The sequence below is a fragment of the Psammomys obesus genome, unplaced genomic scaffold (assembly GCF_907164565.1).
Source record: "Psammomys obesus unplaced genomic scaffold, mPsaObe1.curated_primary_1811, whole genome shotgun sequence".
Classification (NCBI taxonomy): domain Eukaryota; kingdom Metazoa; phylum Chordata; class Mammalia; order Rodentia; family Muridae; genus Psammomys; species Psammomys obesus.
The window spans coordinates 1,381,379-1,401,389 of record NW_026591086.1 but is presented as its reverse complement, the minus strand read 5'-3'; the positions used below and the strand labels follow the sequence as shown (position 1 = coordinate 1,401,389).

At 42.3% G+C, this 20,011-nt stretch overlaps 1 protein-coding gene across 2 annotated transcripts; it reads left to right on the top strand.

The window, feature by feature from the left end:
* The first annotated feature begins 2,654 nt into the window (after positions 1-2,654).
* On the top strand, positions 2,655-9,649 carry LOC129678678 (beta-defensin 109-like). 2 transcript variants are annotated; one of them, XR_008720435.1, is made up of 2 exons: positions 2,655-2,690; positions 9,444-9,487. XR_008720435.1 is itself a non-coding variant. In XM_055609552.1 (2 exons), exons 1-2 carry the CDS (start codon positions 6,078-6,080, stop codon positions 9,647-9,649), a joined length of 264 nt encoding a protein of 87 aa, XP_055465527.1. The 2 variants fall into 2 exon arrangements, 1 of the variants encoding a protein (XP_055465527.1); XM_055609552.1 differs by lacking the exon at positions 2,655-2,690 and adding an exon at positions 6,078-6,135 and having other exon boundaries at positions 9,444-9,649.
* Positions 9,650-20,011: the final 10,362 nt, after the last annotated feature.

Sequence of the window (20,011 nt, the reverse complement as noted above, 5' to 3'; positions counted from 1 at the left end):
AAAAAAAAAAAAAAAAAACTTAAAGAGAAAACACAGATTACTAAACTCAGGAATAAAATGGAAAATAATAGTACAAACTTAGAGAAACAAGAATTCTTAAGGAATGCTAAGGACAAATGTAGCTCATATAGAAGACATGGACACAGTCCTGCGATGCAAATAAATAGAAAATATGAGTAGTCCTAAAAAATAGTCAATAATAATAGTATTTTTGAAGAACATTTGGAGCTGGCAAAGACATTTGAACACATATTTTTAAAAACAAGGATTAAGAGAAAAAAGTGTTTAGGACGAGTATCTGGAAGTATTTCAAACGTCAGACCTACGGCATCTTTAGGGGTGTGAGGCTGTTCTGACAACATGGACGAGGAGCTGCTGTGTTCTCCTGGGCAGGAAGCTCAGGGGTCTGGTTCTGACTCTTGAACTCCAGCCACATTCTGCCTACACTGATGGCATTTAATCTCCATCAGCCCCTTGAGGTTTTGGACTAAACTGTGAAGTCTCTGGTTCTTCCGGATGTGAGACCCGAACAGAATGTTCTAAAATCTTATCCTAAAACACACAGACTGACTTGCATCAAGGGCCCAGAAAAAGAGAAATAGTCCTTTCAGTGACAACATTCTAGGATCCCTCTCAGAACGGGGGCGGAGCCACGCCTCTCTCTGGACAAATTTTATCCTTTCAGAAGCTTTTGCTGTTTTGTTTTAAAAGTACATTTCAGCTGTTCAATAATGGTGAGACATCCATGCAATAATGTACTTAATTAAATTTATTTGTTCTTTAAGTAACATTGTTGTTGTTGATATGTGTGTCTGCTCATTTGTATGTGGGTGCCCAGGGATGTCAGATCACCTGAACCTGGAGCTGCATGGGGTCATGAGCCAAGTTCTGGCAGATAAACTGAGGTCCTCTGCAAGAGCGCTCTTAACTGTTGAGCCAGCTCTTCAGTTTCTAAGTTAGTTCTTCTTTGGCAGCCACGTGAATGAACACACGGGATAATTATCCTGTTGAGCTTACCTCATCCAACACATACATCTCATGTTCCATCATTTTCCTCTAGCGAACGATTTTGTTCTTCTTTATGGCCATTGCCTTCATAAACTGCGTTTTCTTTATACAGTCATCTACTGAGAGACACTGTCTCAGTGACTTTTCTGTTGCTGCGATAATATACCATAAGCAGAAGTGTCCTACAGAAGGAAGAGTTCCAGAGAGATAAAAATACACCAGTGCAGGGAGGCATAGTAACGAGCACCAGAGCACAGTAGGGGCAAGAGGGTGAGTGTTCACATTTTCAGGGAACAAGCAGGAAGCAGAGAGTGAACGGGAAGTAGCCCAAGGCTTTAAAACTCTCACAAGCCCTCCCGGCAGTTGAAAACTTTAGTCAAGTAGGGCTGCACTGCCTAACCCCGTCCCCACCTCAAAACAGCATCACCAACTCAGGATATGGTGTTCAAGCACCTAGGTCTAAGAAGAACATTTCTTATTCAAATCATTGCATACCTAGGCTGGTTTCCTTGGCTAATATGAAGAGTGTATGATAGACATGTGTATGCGGATCTCAACAGCATATGCTGGGTTTGTTCCTCTTGATACATATCCAAGGAGGCTACAGCTGGATCATGCGGTGATTCTATTTTTGGCTTCCTGAGGACCCTCTATGCTGATATCCATTACAGTTATCCTAACAATCACCTATAAATACTCATCCCTACCCGACCCTTGAAACCTCTTCAGCATTGCATTTTTTTTTTTTTATTGTTGTTTTTGTTGTTGATGACATTCTGACCGGGGTAAAAGGAATGCAAGTGTAGTTTCAATTCACACTTTGCTGGTGGCTAAAGATGTTGAACACTTCTCCATGTAATTATTGAGCGTATTCAACAATCGAGAAGTGTCTATCAGTTCTTGTGTCCATTTTTAGTGACCAGATTGTTTCTTCTTCTCGTGTTACCTTTTTAAAATTTTTTATATATTTTGGTTATTAATCCTCTGATGAATGAATTTACAGCAAGGAGTTTTTACACATCCTGCATATTTTTCTTTTCTTTTCTTTTTTCCCTGCATATATATTTTTTTCTTGCATGGTGGTGGCACACAGCTTTAATCCCGGCACTCAGGAGGCGAAAGCATATGAATCTCTTGAATTTGAGGTCAGCCTGGTCTACAGAATGAGTTCTAGGACAGCAAGAGCTACCCAAAGAAACCCTGTCTTAAAAAAAACAAAATAATAATTATTAATTATTATCATTAATTAATTATCTATATTATTAATTAATATTAATTATTAATTAATATTAATTAATAATTATTATTAATGGTTTAAAAATGTTGCATGAGGTTTTTTTTATTTTCTTCCATCATGTGGATCCTGAGGATTGAACTCAGGTTGTCAGGGCTGAGTGGCAACTTTACTTGCTGAGCCATTTCACCTGCCTCAGGGGTTTTTCTTCATTTTAGAAACCGATTCCTTTGCTATATGGAAGGTTTTGAATTTGATGCAAGTTCATTTGTCAATTCTTTTTATTTCCTTATTAGTGTCCTATTTAGAAGTATGCCTCTTCCTGTACCAATATCATGATTATTTGCCCACGTTATTTTTTTTAGAAACGTCACATGTTACATGGAGTTGACTCTGAGAGGCAGGCATCTGGTCCACTTGTCAGCATGTGCGAAGCCCATCTTTCCAGGTAGTTTATGTGCGGTCTTTTTTTTTTTTTTTTAATGAATCTTCTATTTTAATATAGTTTAAATTTGTCTACATGTTTGCTTTCCTCATCATCTTAGAATTTTCTTTGCATTAATATCTCATCTCCTTGGTTAGGATTATTCATGAGTACTTTTCTTTATTTTTTGCAAGGTAGGGTACGGGCGTGGCCCTTGTTGTTAATGGTATTGTCATCTTGACTCTTTTCCGTACAATTCGTATGTAGTGAAAGCTATTAGTTTTGTGTCCTGCTATTTGCTGAATTCATTGTTTGTGTTGTGTTTTGTCTGTTTGTTTGGTGTGTGTGCCACAGTGATGTGGAGGTCAGAGGGTAACAACTGGCGGTTGTCTGTTCTCATCTTCCACTTGGGTCGGCAGGCCTGGCAGCAGGCATCTTCATCTGCTGAGCCATCTCATTGGCTCTTTCCTTGAGATTTTGAGGGAAACCACAGGTTATTCAGTTGATATCCTTCTATCTTATAAATGCAAACACTCATGTCTGTGAGCCTTCCTCTGAGGAATATTTTCATTGCATTTTTTTGTTTCGGTGTGTTGCATTTCCATCCTTTTGACTCTGGAAACCTAATTTCTCTCATTTTTTTCCAGCAACACTTTTCAAGGATGTAATTGTAATCCCCATGTGTTAAAAAAATTCTGTAACTTTCTCCTGCTGTTTATTTTTAGTTTAATTCAGTCATGATCCAATAAGATGCAAGAAATTATATATTTTTTGCTGTTTGTTCAGATCTGATTCATGGTTGAAGACATGATATTTTTGGAAAAAAGTTCCATGAGCTGATGAAATTTGTATTCTGGGACTATTGAATGGGATATTCTGTGGATGTCTGTTTAGTCCTTTTAATATGGTGTTTAACTTCAGGGTTTCCTTGCTAATTGTTTTGTTTGGATATACATCTATTGATGAAAGAGAAGAATTGAATCACTCACTAGTAATATATTGAACTTATTTAATGATTTATGCCCAGTATCCTATTTTTATAAAATTTTGTAGACTGACATCATTTTTATATATGATGTTATGTATGTACACACACATACACATGCACTTCGCACCTTCTTGTCCAATCATTCTACCTATATATGATGACTTTCTTTGTCTCTTTTGACTGATTTTGCCTTGAAGTCTGCTATACTAGTTATGAATATGATTTCTTCAGCTTGCTTTTGTCTTCTGTTTACCTGGATACAAAGTTCCATTCTTTCCATATGCAGTCTGAGACTACTGTGATCAGTTAGGTGAGTTTCTTGCAGGCAGCAAGTTGTTGAAATGTATTTATTTATTAAAAAATCAAATCAAAGCTGGGCGTGGTGATGTAAGCCTTTAATCTTAGCACTCAGGGAGGCAGAGGCAGGCAAATCATTGTGAGTTTGAGGCCAGCCTGGTCTACAATGTGTGTCCAGACAGCCAAAGCTATACAGAGACACCCTGTTTCAACCCCTTCCCCCCCAAATCAAATCAACCACTTTACATCTTTCAATTACAGAATCGAGACCATTTATATTCAAGGTTATTATTAAAAGGTATGTACTGGTTTCTGCCTTTTTTTTTTTTTAGTTTTTCTTCTTTTTTTTCCTTAATTATATTCATTTTTTTTTCTTTCATTCATCTTGGGTGTTTGGCATTTCATTCAAGTATTTGTGGCTTCTTCCCAATTCTCATTTGCTGGACTGTTCTTCTGGTGTACTTACTCTTTCTCATGTACTTAAGGGTGGTGTTTATCTTATTTTTCTTTTGCATCTAGATTTCTTCCAGTATTATATGTGATGTTAGTTTAGTGGTTATAATTGTCTCACTTTGTGGAAAGTCTTTACTTTTTATTCAATTTTGAAGGATAGCTTTGTAAAATATAGTATTTTAGTATGACTGTCATTCTTTAGCAGTGCCTGAACCACATCATCCCATGCCTCTTGAGTCTTATAATTTCTGGTGAGAAATTGCGTGTTGTTTATGATTGCAATGTCTCTATCTATGACTTGGATTTTCTTTTTCACAGCTTTAAATTTTCTCTTTTGCCTTAATTTTTGATGTTTTAACTATAATGTGTTCTAGAGCAGTTCTTTTTTTTAGTCATGTTGGTTGGACTCTAAATGTTTCCTGTATCTGGATGTCTATTGGAAAATATTTTGCTAGCTTTTTAAATTTTGAGCAATTATAAAAAAGCTGCTGTTAGTTATAGTTCATGTGCAGCTTTTGTATGAGTTTTAAATTTCCTGTTTAGGTAAATTCCAAGGATTTAATATTGTAAAGGTAAATTTTGCTAATCATTTTTACTCAATGGTACGGTTGTATTTGTGTCCTATCTGTAATGAGTGAACATTCCTCTTTCTTTTCTTCACACCATTTCTGATATTCAGTTAGGGCTAGTACTACAGGTTTGGGCCATTTGGTCTCTGGTGGTATTTTACTTTAATGTGGGGTTTCTTCTCTTTTTCTTTTTCAGCACATTTACTTACTGGCCATCACTGGCAAAATGCTTGCTCATTCTTTTGATCTAATTTTGTGTTGCTTGCTTTTTTATTGTTTCTTTAGGCATCGTTTGTGTGTTTTGGATATCAGAACTTTATTAGATATTTTATAAAGGCTTCCCTCCAAATCCATTCCTTCTCTTTATATCTTTAGAGTGCTTTTCAGAGAAGAAAAGGTGTTAATTTTTAATGAAGTCTAAGTTGTCAATTCTACTTTTCATATGTCATGCTTTTGTAGTTTATTTTTTTAAAAGGCCAATGCCAAAAGTTAAGTAACCTAGATATTTTCCAAAATTGTTTTCTAGGCATCACACGACTCTGTGTTTTATGTTGAGAAATACCATCTATCTTAATTTTTGTGACAGTTATTAGATATGTCTTTAGATACATAGTTCTAAATGTGGGTTTCAAGTTTTGCTGTAGTACTATTTGTTGAAAAATTTGTCTTTTTTTTTTTTTCCATTGAGTTATCTTTGGTTTTTGTCAACAAACAAACAAGGTAACTCTAATTCTGGGACTTTAATCTTCTTCTACTGATGTATTGATTTACTCCTCTGTGATATATCTTAATTATTGTGGATTTATAGTACAGTAAGTATTGAAAGTAGGTATTCTTTTTTTTTTACTCCATTCTTTCCCTTATCACTTATATTCGTTCTTTTGGGTATACTGTTTTTTTCTCCATTGAGTAATTGCCACAGTTATGTCCTCTTGTGTGTCTGAAGATTTCATGTGGGAGAATAAGTTATTCTCTGTTGGTTAGGCTCTACTAGCCAAGAACAAACCGCAGAGCCAGGACCATCATAAAAAGCCCTGAATCTGCCATACTTCAAGATTCCTGCTACAAAGGTCTCTACATCTTCATTTCACAGACCCTTCAGCCATGAGGCTCTATCTACTTCTCTATACTCTACTCTTCCTCTTGACCCTCTTACCTCCAGGTAAGTTGGTAGCTAATTATGGGGCATATTCAGTTCAAAAGTCTCTCTGGAAGGTTAGAAATGAATTAATTTCACAGTTTCAGAAACCCAATATCAACAGTTCCACCAAGATTATGTCAGGGTAAAAATAGACATACACTACCATTAACCCAAATGTCCAATGAGGTCACATTGTACGACAGCCTTTCTTTGTGTCTCTGGAGTTTTTGGGGGAGGCATGGGGTTTTCTTTGTAGATGCTTAGATCTTCTAGGACATTTGCAGCAGCATCTATGATGACAGCCACTGTCTCAGAAGAGAGGATGGAATCTCATCAAGAAAAGCTAGTGTTGAATAGGAGTCACAAAGACATGGAAATTTTATGAGAAGAGATAAATATACAAAATGAATATTATCCCAAAACAAGTGAAAAGTTGGAATCCTTGTTAGACAACAAAAAGTTAGCAGGGGAATTTACTGGCTTTGTGAGATCGATCAAAGTACAAACCAACAAAACCCTAGGTAACACACTTTGTGAAAGTTGTTATACATTACAAATACATTGCAAAATGAACCTATGGAAGGAGAATAGAAAAAGAACCACAAACAAATAATAAGCAAAACCACCAAGCTGTAATGTCTTCGTGCATAACAGGCTTACACATGGCAACTTAAAAATGTAAGGATGGGTGTGAAGAATGGTGAATGATCACCAAAATTTAGTAGGCTGAGCAGGGATTGTGTGAATTTAGAAAAGATATAATAATAAATCCAAACAAGAAAGAGAAAATAAACACAAGAAACAAAGGAAACAAAAGATTAGCAAAACAAAAAAGTTTGTTTGTTTTTACAAGTGACTCATAAGAATTTATTCATATAATCACTGAGTCAGTCTAGAGTACTGTAGTCTACCCCAAGCCAGAAACTGTTCCAGATGAGGAGGATACCATGGTGAATGACAAGAATGAGTTCTCTCTTCATTGGGCCAACATTCTACAGTACATTCAATAAGGAAGTCTGGCTACATCTTGATGATCTAAAACAGGAATGCCCCTTGCCTTACCCCTCTCTTTGTTTTTAAAAAGATTTGTTGAAAGAACAGTATACTTTGTAGTAATCTGGTAATATTGATCAAAAAAAGATTAGGTCATACTTAAAAGAGCTATTTTACAAGTGATTGAGTTGCTATCACAATAGGTGCTCCCAAGACTTAAACAAAAATTAGGTTTATTATAAATGTGTATAACATATTCTATCTCTTCTTGTATATTCAGGTCTCTTTCTGCCACAGTTCATTGTATCAATGATTTTTACATTAATCATATTCTTATTGGATTATCATCACCAAGATACAAATATGTTATTGTTTATCTGATCTTAAAAGAGAATCTCCTTGCTTTTCCTGTTCTGTTTTGTAGGAAACACCTTCAAACCATGGCCTGTAGTCTTGATCTTGAAACCATCCCTTTTCATTCTCTCTTAAATATATCCCCATCAATACCTCCCAGCCCTCCCACTTTGTTACTGAAATTGATTTTGTCTTTGCCCACTCATTGATTTTGTCTTTGAATCACCTCATTACTCCAGCTGTTTTGTTTTGTTTGTTTTTGTTTTGTTTTGTTTTGGTATTTTCTCCATCAAATGTAACCTCTGTGTAAATAAGGAAAGCTTTATCGTATTCGTACTGTTCTATTATTATGAAGAAAACAGTTTGGTGAGGGAACATGGAGAATTTGTTGACATTCTGTATAAAGGAGTGAAGAAAGAAGAAATCAGCATGTTCCAGGCCTCTATTTTGTCTCTGCCCTTCTTGTTTCAGTCTCTCCCTGCACAAATCATTAATAATCATCATGCTGTTGGCCCAACCAGCCATTCATAATTGTTAACTTAGCCTGTTGGCCTATTTTCCAAAGTCAGGCCCTCCCTTATTCATGATATGCCATACCAACGCATTCTGTTCCAGGGTAGAAGCTGCACTTGATTCTCAGCCTGCCACACTGATGGCTCCTCCTTAGCTTCTGCCACAGCATCTCCACTCATCTTCAGGGATTTTCCATTGCTGCACTCCAGAAGGGCTCTGTTGGGGTTCCTCACTCCATTTGGGGTATAAGGCCTCATACCCAGAGTGTGTCCTGTCTCTGCCCGTCATCAGACCTTCTTAGTCTCTACTTGTACATCTGTAACTAAAGAGAGAGATTTTTTTTTCTTTTTCTGCCCCCGTGTTCCCTTTACAGGGGTGGATGTTGTTACTGAGACTCCAAGTTTTTAATAATCTCCAAGTAAGGCCTTGAATTGGAATATCTGCTGCATGCCTGCCACATGCAGTTCTCTTACTTGCTTATATATCTTATGAACACTCACTAGAAGGTCATGAAAGGGGGAGTCAGAGTGTGACTGACACCCTGGAGATGCTAAAAGAAAAAGAAAGGCATCACACTCCACCTTCAGATGTCTGTTTGAAATTTAGGACTCTCTTCTCATCTCCATCAATGGCAGCTGGCTCTTCCTCCTGCCACCCAACTACACACGAACACATCTTTTCTATTTACAATAAAATTATTATTTTAAATGATACATACATATAATGTTATATAATACGAGGCTGAATATTATTAGTTCATATTTACACATAAAGTCAGCCAGTCTCTTCGTTTTATCTGGGCAAAGCTTTGTAGACCTGGCTGGCCTTGAACTCACAGAGATCTGTCTGCCTCTGCCTCTCCGAGGGCTGGGATCACAGGCGTGCGCTACCACACCCGGCTCATTGTCCTTTTACTTGGATATTTTCTTATTGTTTTTGTTTCCGCAGAAAGCCATCTCTGTCAGCCTTCTCGGGTCTATCCCTCAGGGTATATCTGATTCAATGCTGTATTATTTTGCTCAAAGCATTTGCCACTTTTTGAATCACCTCATTACTCCAGCTGTTTTGTTTTGTTTGTTTTTGTTTTGTTTTGTTTTGGTATTTTCTCCATCAAATGTAACCTCTGTGTAAATAAGGAAAGCTTTATGGTATTCGTACTGTTCTATTATTATGAAGAAAACAGTTTGGTGAGGGAACATGGAGAATTTGTTGACATGGAGAATTTGTCTGATATTTAAGACAGTAACTTCTGAAGCTTTATCTAGACTTTTCCTGTGTTTATAGGAAAACCAAGGTGCAAGCTGTGAATAAGTGAGCTGTTGGGAGAAGGGGAGAGAGGGTGACTGTGGGGTCAGTGTGGAGGAGCTGGTAGGAGGATCTTTGACCTGGCTCCTTTTCCTGGGGTGTGTGAGCGCTCGGGCTTTGACGTTCATGCACTGGACTCACAGCTTTCCTGGTCCTCTCTGCAGTTAGAAGCGGCTTAGCTGCGGCTGACATGACCTGCGTGGGTCTGGAGGGCATCTGTAGAAGAGACGTTTGCAAACTGATAGAAGATGAAATCGGTGGTTGCCGGAGAAGATGGAAATGTTGCAGGCCATGGTGGATTCTCCTGCCGATCCCAACTCCGGTTATCTTTTCAGACTATCAAGACCCCATCAAGAGCAAGATGAAATAAACATGGAAACATGGCAAGGACTACTCACACAGCTGCCCACAGCAAAAGAATCTTCATGTTGAGTACTCTCTGCTCTTTAAATCAGATTCTATTCAGTTTGCCAATAAAAATAAGTATTGATTTCAAATATGCCCAGATAACATTTCCAAGTGTAAGGACAATACTTAACTACAAGAAACTTCCTTTGGGCTGGAAAAAATTGCTGTTCTTCCAGAGGACCTGAGTTCAGTTTCCAGAACCCACATGTTGTCTTTCAACCATTTCTAACTCTAGTTCCAGGGGATCTAACACCCTTTTCTGACCCCACAGGCACCAGACATACACATGATACACATATGCCCAAGAAGCTGAACACAAACACCCATAAAACAAAAATAAGAATCATTTTGAAAATGCTGTTTTCAGGCCAGGTAGTTGTGGTTCATGCTTTTAATCCCAGCACTTGGGAGGCAGAAGCAGGTAGATCTGTGAGTTCAAAGCCAGCCTGGTCTACAGCCAGAACAGCCAGGGATACACAGAAAACTCTGTCTTGAAAAACCAATAAAACTTTAAAATGTTTTTTTCAACTGTCATAGAAACTCAACAGATTAACAACTGGCAACAAGGAAGATAAAATTATAAAACATCGATAAATACACACAAACAGAACAAATAAATGAAAAGACAGGACACAGAGGATTCCCAGACCACATCAGAGTGGAGAGAAAAGCAGTGCTATGGAGGGGAGAGGACGAGAGGAATGTCAGAAGAAAATAATCTGGGATAATGCCTTATGTTTATGAGAAGGAATCAGAATATATGAAAGCGAAAAAGAAACAGAGAGGGGGAGGGAGGGACGGACAGAAGAAGGGAAAGAGAAGAGAGAGAGAGAGAGAGAGAGAGAGAGAGACTGAAGGCTAATAGAAGAGGCTTAAAAACTTGCAGATTTTTGTTGTTGTTTGGTTTTCGTTTGTTTTGTTTTGAGACAGGGTTTTCTATGTAGTTTTGGCTGTCGCGGACCAGGCTGGCCTTGAGTTTGTTACATTAAGCTAAAGCAAATGAGACTTTGTGGTGGATGGAGCAAGATGAAGTGTAGTCAGAGCGATACGGGGTCAGGAAGAGGGACTACAGCCCGTGCTTACAGCAGTTTGCCATGATTTACAGAAAAATGGCCTCATTTGCTTCAGCTGAATGAAACAAGCCTGAGCTTTAGCACAGGCCTCCGTGCAGAAGGGGATTTTTTAAAGGACTATATATGTCACTCCATCTAGGCATGGGTAGCCAGCTAGATCTAGGATACCAGGTATGAATCTGTGCTAGGAACGGAACCTGGGACCTCTACAAGAGCAGCCAGTGAGTTTAGCTGCTGAGCAGTCTCTCCAGGCCTTTGCTATGACTGATCTATTTGTACATGTGTGTGAATAGTGCCTGCTTGTCTGTCTGTGTACCGGTGTGTGCCATGGCTGGCAGAGGACAGAAGCGGGAATCAGTCCCCCAGAACTGGAGTTGCAGAAGATTGTGAAGTTCAGGGCGGGTGCTGAAAACCAGACCTGAGTCCTTTGGAAGAGCAGCCAGTGCTCTTAACCTCTGAGCCATCTCTCTAGCTGCCCCTTCCCAACATCTTCAAACACCATTCTCGTTCCCTCTCCTACATCCATATTTTCCCATTCCCCCTTCATAGCATCATACCACCTATTTCAAGACAGACATCCTTTAAAGTAAAACTCAAATCTTCTTGCTCTTCGTATACATCATTAATAACAGGTAAAGTTTTCACTCATTGCAATTCATGTGTTGGGAATATGCCTATCTAAAGAAAATCTACCAGGCCAACGTTTTTCAGTAAAAACTTGGATTAATATTCAATATCATTAATGACAAAATGAAAGAGTGACAAGGTGTCATGTAACAGAATTTACTTGGTCAAAAGAATTGCACTTCAAGTACAATGAATCAAAATGTCCCTACAATGTGTGCTAGACAGCAATCCCAGGTGAAAAAAAAATACAGAAAATATCTATAAAAAGCTTCTTTTACCAGGACCTCATTGGTTGACTCGAAATCCTGAATCAAAAGCTTGTGGCCAGTGAGTTACTGTGTACCCTGCTCAAAGCCAATGATCTCCAGCAGAGGGCAATGAAGTCTTCTCCCAAGAATCAAGGGACTTTCTGGGAATTAACTTTTTTTTTTCCTTTTCAATTTATTCACTTTATATCCCAATTGTGGCCCCCCTCTCTCTCCTCCCATTCCCACCCTCCCTCCTTCTTCCCTCTCTATTCCCCTCCCTTAATCCACTAAAAAGGAGTCCCCCTCTGCTACTATCCGATCCTAGCCTATCAAGTCTCATCAGGAATGCCTGGATCCTCTTCCTCTGTAGGCTGGCAAGGCTGCACCCCCCAGGGGTGATCAAAGAGCAGGCAACCAAGTTCATGTCAGGGACATCTCTTGCTCCCTTACTAGGGAACCCACATGGAGACTGAACTGCGTATGGGCTACATCTGAGCAGGGGGTATAGGTCCTCTCTGTGCATGGTCCTTGGTTGATCCATTAGTCTCTGATGGCCCTCCTGGGCCCAGAATTTTGGCTTTGTTGGTCTTCTTGTGAAGTTCCTGTCCCCTCCATGTCCTTTTATCCCCCTTTTTTTCCATAAGACTCCCTGAGCTCTGCCCAAAGTTTGGCTGTGGGTCTCTGCATCTGCTTTGGTCCCCTACTGGGTGGAGTCTTTCAAATGACTCTGAGATTCCATCTTACACCCATAAGAATGGCTAAGATCAAAAACTCAAATGACAACACTTGCTGGAGAGGATGTGGAGAAAGGGAAACCCTCCTCCATTTTTGGTGGGAGTGCAAATTTGTACAATTACTTTGGAAATCAATCTGGGACATTCTCGGAAAACTGGGAACAGCGCTACTTCAAGACCCAGCTATACCACTCCTGGGCATATAACTAAAAGATGCTCTACCACACAACAAGGACATTTGCTCAGTTATGTTCATAGCAGCTTTATTCATAATAGCCAAAATCTGAAAACAACCTAGATATCCCTCAACCAAAGAATGAATACAGAAATTGTGGTACATTTACAAAATGGAATACTACTCTGTTATTAAAAACAAGGAAATCATGAAATTTGCAGACAAATGGATGGAACTAGAAAGATCATCCTGAGGGAGGTATCCCAGAACCAGAAAGACACTCATGGTATTTACTCACCCGTAAGCAGATATTAGCCATATAATATAGGATAAACATACTAAAAATCTACAGACTTAAAGAAGCTAAACAAGGAGGACCCTAGGGAAGATGTTTAATTCTCATTCAGAAAGTAAACAGGATAGCCACCTGCAAGAGAGGAAACAGGATGGGAGCCTATTTATTAGGAATCTCAAATATATATATGAATTATTTAAAGATAAATGTCTTTTTTTAAATGCCTTGGTTGGTTTTGGTCCACAATCTAGAATCATCTTGGAAGAGAAAGGTCAACTGAGACTATGATGCCATCACACTTCCTGTGGGTAATTCTCTAGGGTGTTTTTGTGAATAATGATTGATATGGGAGAGCCCAGCCCATTGTGGGCAGGGTCATTCCTGGAGAGATGATCCTGGGTGGCATAAAAGTGGTGAGCTCCAGTGGGTTCCCCAGTAAGGCTCCCTAGTAAGGGGAGCAGGGGCTGTCTCCGGCATGAACTCAGTGGCAGGCTCTCTGATCACCTCCCCCTCTGGGGTGCAGCCTTGCCAGGCCACAGAGGAAGACAATGCAGCCAGTCCAATGAGATCTGATAGGCTAGGGTCAGATGGAAGGGGAGGAGGACCTCCCCTAGGGGAGGGGCATGGGAGGAGAAGAGGGAGGGAAGGCAGGATTGGGAGGAGACGAGGGAGGGGGCCACAGCTGGGATACAAAGTGAATAAATTGTAATTAATAATAATAATCATAATCATAATAATCATAAAGTGGTGAGCAACCCAGGGACGGCAAGCAAATGAGCAATGCTTCCCCCACAGCCTCGGCTTCTGTTTCTGCCTCCAGGTTTCCCTTCACAGCGGTCTGCGACCTGAGAGGAGAGATAAGGTCTCTCCTTCCCGGCCACGTTGTTTTTAGACATGGTCTTCATCACAGCAACAGAAAGTTTTCCTAAGCCAGAGATTGGCACCAGAGTGTGAATTGACGCCGTGGCAGGCCTGACCACATTGCTACGGAGGGATTGGGAAGGATTTTGGAACTCTGGGTTTGAAAAGCTGTTGTGTGTTCTGAGCCTAAGGAGCTGCTGTGGGAGAACTTGGAAGATAACGCTGCGACCACGGCAGATGATGGAGGTCTGGCTTGGGAAGTTCCAGAGGGAAGTTTGAGACCGTTTCAAAGACCCTACTGAAGCTTTTCGTGGGATATTTTGAATTAAGAATTGTGGCTCAGCTGAGGCTGAGGATTAAGAGCCCAGCGTCACCGAGGTGACATCTGGGAGTGTTTCTTCAGGGTCAGCACGCAGAAGCGGTGGTCCAGAGTGGGCCAGGGCTGCATTGCAGGCTTGCTTCTTCACAGCCGAGCTTGCGAAGGTGTAAGAATCGCCCACGTTGTACTGATTCTAAAGGCATGAGGGGGTCATAGGATCAGCTGAGGCTTGGCGCTGTGAGAAGCCATTAGTGAAGGTTCAGCGTCACTTGGAACCCCAGGATTAGAGTCATGGAGAGAAGTTGAGGCTTATCAATACATGCTTGATTTGTATCCCTACTTTTTATACCCCTATACCTGGGGTCATGCAGAGATTTTTTTCCCAAAGAAATCACAAGTGGGCAAGTTTAAGAAGCCCTGCCCTAAGTGATAGTGTCTTCTCATAGGGCCTGTGGACTCTGGATTCCCCCATCCCCATCCTGTTCTCTTCTCTCCTCTACCCCATCTTTCACACTCTGTGTTTCGGGGCTCAAACCCGATTTCTTCAAGTCCAGATCTCAAATATCCCAAGCTCAGCATGGTCCACACTGGCCTCTTTCATCACCCCTCTGTGACCTATTCCCTCTCAAACCAGCCCCATTGTGCTACCTGGCATCACCCTGCTGTGCCCTGCTCTCTCATCATTGACAGGTCCCCTTCCAGCCTCACCCACTCCATCATCAAAGCCTTCCAGATCCCCCTGAAACCTGCCTTCACTGTGTCCTCTTCAGCTTTATGCTGCCACTCTGGCCTAATGCCCTCGGCCATGGTGATGCTGTGATCTGGAAGGACTCTCTCCCCACTGGTGCCGACTCTCCCCGCAGGCTTCTTTAAAGCTGGTACCTGAGCTCAGCATACGGTGTTGGGCTGGGCAGCAGTCTGCCTTTCTGGCTCAACACCAGGCCCTCCCCAGGAACAGGGTGACATCAGTGTTCCCTGACACACAGAACAGTGGGCAGAGTATTTAACCAATTACTAAAGCGGCCTTAAAAATTAAGTTAAAATTTTGAGTTTTTATTTAAACATTTTAAATTTTATTATTTTGTGTGCACATGCATGCGTGTGCGAGTACATGGATTCACGTGTCTGAATGAGTACATGCATAGAGGCCAGAGGGCCATCCACAGGAGCTTGTCCTCTCCTTCCACGGTGGGATCCAAGGATCAAATCAGGCCATCAGGTTGGAAGGCCCTCCATCCGCCGAGCCATCGTCCTGCCAGCCCCAATTTTAATTTTACTTCAAGATGGCTTTGAAGATTTCTGTTTTGACAATCAGACATTTCAAATCACTTTATTCCCTTCTTTGTTTGTGAGCTGATTCATTTGTGTGTGCCTGCGTGCAAGCACCATAGCATGTGTGTGGAAGGTCAGAGGAGTCGTTCTCTCCCCCTGCTCTGTGGGTCTCGGGGAGGGGACTCAGGTCCTCAGGCAGGAGTTTTCACACTCCGAGCCATCTCACTGGTCTTTTCACATGCGCATTCTTCATCTTGCTCTACTGAGAACTGAACTCAGGGCTTTGCACAAGTTAGACAAGTGCTCTCTACTACTGAGCCACATCCCACTGTGGGCATCGTAAAGGAAGCAAGGCATCTCTCCTCCACCATTCCCAGAGCGCGGCTTTACAGCCTTTCTTAATTAGTTTGTTGAAACAGGTTTGCTCCGAGTCATGTACCCATGTAACAAAAGTCCTTGCCGTTGTGTTTAGAAGACTGTGTCCAATATAAATTCCACTCCCAAATCTCCTGTAATGAGCCTCCGTCGACATAATGAGTTTCTTGGGAGGAATTGTGTACATTAGAAACACTGATGTGTATTTTTATAATAGATGCAATGCTAATGAACTGTTTTCCTTTTCCTGGGAGCAGAACTAATCTTGGGGCTAATTTTCCAGCAGCTGGCAGTGCGTGTCCTCCCCTGGGAATCTATGCCCTTATTATTGCCCCCCCAAGCCCCCACCAAATTCTTTTTAATTTTTTAAATTTATTACAATTTGTTCATGTTGTGTCCTAGCTGTAGCTCCCTCCCTCGTCCTCTCCCAATCCTGTCCTCCCTCCCTCTTCTCCTCCCATGTCCCTCCCCAGTCCACTGATAGAGGAGGTCCTCCTCCCCTTCCATCTGACTCTAGCCTATCAGGTCTCATCAGGAGTGGCTGCATTGTCTTCCTCTGTGGCCTGGTAAGGCTGCACCTCCCTCAGGGGCAGGTGATCAAAGAGCAGGCCGATCAGTTCATGTCAGAGACAGTCCCTGTTCCCATTACTAGGGAACCCACTTGGAGACTGAGCTGCCATGGCTACATCTGGGCAGGGGTTCTAGGTTATCTCCATGCATGGTCCTTGTTCAGTCTCGGAAAAGACCTCTGGGCCCAGATTTTTTTATTCTGTTGCTCTCCTTGTGGAGCTCCTGCCCCCTCCAGGTCTTTCTATCTCCCCCCTTCCTTCCGAAGGTTCCCTACACTCTGCCCAAAGTTTGGCTATGAGTCTCAGCATCTGCTTCAATACCCTGCTGGGTAGAGTCTTTTAGAGGCCGACTGTGGTAGGCTCCTGTCCTGTTCCCTGTTTTCTCCCTCTTCCAGTGTCTATCCTGTTTGCCTTTCTGAATGAGAACTGAGCATCTTACCCAGGGTCCTCCTTCTTGCTTAGTTTCTTTAGATGTCCAGACTGTCCCCAATATTAGCTAATAGTCTTAGTGGAAAGAAGTTCCCGGATTGAATCATGCTAAAATAGGACAACTGAAACCACTCATTATTATTTCCAGCCATGGCTGGCCCTATGTCTTTTCCGAGAAATTTGGCGGACCATATCCCAGGAGGACTTCTGAGAACTTAAGAGTGTCTTAGAGATTGTTTATGAAGAACAGAAACCTACTCAAGCAGACTGTCAGTGTGAGGTAACCAGGTGGCCTTGGAGAACACAGAGGCAGAGCTGATGTCCAGGAGGGCTATGCTAGCATGGAAGAGCGGTCAGTAGCTGGGGTAAACTCCGCTTCTCTGGGACTGTTCACTGACTCTTATCAACTGTTTAGCTCTTTCCTTCCAGGCAAAGGGTCAAATGCATCTGTTGGCGTGCCAATCCAATGGTCTCATTTCTACACTTAGGAGACGGTTTCCTCAGCACAGTTCAGATCAGGTGCCATCCCAGGCTCACTCTGTTCTGCCTGTGGGGGGCTGGGAGGAGGTCAAGGCCACACAGGACATAAACAGTCCTGAGTCCAGGGTAAAGACTCAAGTATGTGTCTGTTGCTATAAACTGGGTGTGGATAGAGGGTGGGGAACTTACTTACCCAGAAGTGGGGTTGAAGAATTACCTTGCTTAACTCATCAGGGAACTCAGAGTGTTGAGGAACCCTGGGGATGGGAAAGTAACACTGGTTTACATGTCAGTGATGAGCCTGTGGGTGGATCTCATGCACTAGGCTGAGAGTAGCTGTTCCCTGTCTTCAGGCAGGGAAAGTTCCTGCTGCAGGCAGTGGGGGTCGTCAGAGACTGCCTTTCTGGTAGGCAGCGAGAAACGCATGCCATCTCAGGCTGCTGTGCTGTTCACCGAGAGTGCACACCCTGCGTTCCATCCCTATTATCAAAACCACATCATGGATAATTCGAAAGAGACGCATGTTGCCCTGGCTCTGAAGGATGGGGAGAGCCCCTTTGGATTTAAATTTTTTAATTAGAATGAATATATATATATATATATATATATATATATATATATATAGACACACACAAACACACACACACACACATATACATATATGTGTGTGTGTGTGTATATATATATATATATATACACTGAGATGGCATTTCATGTGCCCCAGGCTGGTTTGGAACTCACGGCCCACCTGACTTAGCCTCATGAGTACTGAGATTGCATGTGTCAGCCACAGTGCCTGGTTTGCTTTTGGGAAAAGCCCGGACTTCTAAAAGCTCCAGAAGGCCTGTTGCCAACAGCAACGCTGTTTCCCTGTGCTCTAGATGGAGGGTCTGGCAGGAAGAACAGCCCAGCACACTCTCCTTCGGGTCTCTGTAAGCATCTGAACTAAGACAGGCATGTTTCCACAGAGGAGGCTGGGAGCGAAGTGGGAACACCCCTATGTTCCCAGCTTTTCCTGGGCCTGCTCTCACAGAGAGGGGAGAGAGACACCAGCAGGGAGAGCCAGCCCTTCCTGTCCATCTTCACTTCCTTTCTTCCAAGGTATCTTTCACTGACACTCCATCAGAGTAGACTGAGCAGGCTGAGAAGTCCCTTCTAATTGTCCCTGATGCAGCTACAGAGGACCTAACCAACAGCGAACATGAAAATGCATGCCAAGCAGGCTGACAGCCATCAGCGATCAAGGCTGAAAATCCCCAAGTAGGAAGAAGGTGGAGACCTACAAAACTAGCCGGGGCCTGGGCAGCCAAGTGAGCTGTTTAGCTCATAATTACAGATAAGAAAACAGCAATGCAATGGCAACTGACTTGCCCGGTGAGATTTGCAGGCCTTGGAGAACATGCATACATGTCTTCATTTCAGCATTCATATGGCTAGGAGCTTCCCTCCGAAAGTAAAGAATGTAGGTCAAAGTGCTTGCTATATGTAAGGGGCTGAAGGTATAGGGTGAGGGTAGGACACTTCCCTAGCATGCACACAGCCCTGGCTTTAATCCACAGCACGGTGTGTGCGTGCGTGCGTGCGTGTGTGTGCTGTGTTGGCTGCCTATGTCGACTCAGCTTCCATGTCCCAGATCCAGGGCTCAGTTCCGGCCCTGGCCCCACCATCGACACCGAGCTGGGTGCAGGTCAGTAACAGAAGGCACATGAGGCTGTGACGGAGGAGAGCTGTGATGAAGATATCCCATTTAGGGCTGAGTGCTCCAAGGTATCTCACTCTCGGCACGCTGTTCGTTTGTGGATTTCGCTGCTTGTTCCCATCTACCACCAGAAGCGGCTTCTCTGAGGGTTAGATGGATGCGCCAATCTATGCATTTTATCATCTGCGCAACTGTATGCTAAGATACACTGATCCATGTCTTTCAGAGTGTCCTTAGCTCATTTCTTTTAATAACCGTATTGCCATGTTCCTTTAATAACAGTATTAGGTCTCCCACTAGGGCCATGACTTACCTAGTCCCATTTTTTTGGCCACTTTAGCAGTGTCGGGTCTGAGATCTACTCAGAACGTGGATAGCTGTTACCATAACATTCGTGCCACTGTTGCGCCAAGTGTAATTTGCAGGCAGGTCGCTGCTGTAGGCCACAGAATCCGTAGTCGGGGGATTACCTTTCTCCTCCAGCAGCATGTGGAGTACCTTACAGTAACGCAGAGGACGGTCAGCAGGGACATTGCTGCTAGGTGGGCACCAGCGTCCCTTCTCCGTGTCCAGCGACATAATTACGTGCTCTCTTCAGCAGCAGGGCCTTGCTACTAGGCTGTGGAGAGTCCCCAACGCCTTAGCAATCGTCTATGATATTTGCGGGGGTGAATATATATGACATAGTGAGAGAATGAATAAGAACATATATTCATTGACTGTATATTCAATTAATGCTTATATAATTAATTCAGTTAATCTATTTCCTGTTCATGAATGTGAATATATATTCACGCTATCAGCATATTCACTTCGTCACTTCTGTTCCTCGAGGGCACCCTGACCACCAGGGAGAGCTTGTACAGCAGTAGGGCTTCCCTTCGGCTTTTCCAAAGACCTTGCCTGTTGGTTGTCTCTCTCCACATTCCCTCCTTTAACCCGCCTTCCCATCCTCTTCCCCACTTAATCCTCCTATCCCAGCTTCCCCCTTATCTTTTTTTATGAAACCATCTTCTAATCCCCTTTCCTTGGAAACGCCTCTCACTCGCTCTGGTCCCTTACTAGGCCGCAGCCTCTCTGGCTACTTGTATTGAAGCACACATTTCAGCTTAAAAGCTAACATCCACATAAAAGAGAGAGCATCTAATACTTGTCTTTTGTGTGTGGG

Bases quoted from the DNA above. Each gene is read 5' to 3' on its own strand.
- LOC129678678 (XM_055609552.1), top strand. From the start codon at position 6,078: ATGAGGCTCTATCTACTTCTCTATACTCTACTCTTCCTCTTGACCCTC. The intron at 6,136-9,443 runs GTAAGTTGGTAG...TCCTCTCTGCAG, and splicing joins CTTGACCCTCTTACCTCCAG to TTAGAAGCGGCTTAGCTGCG.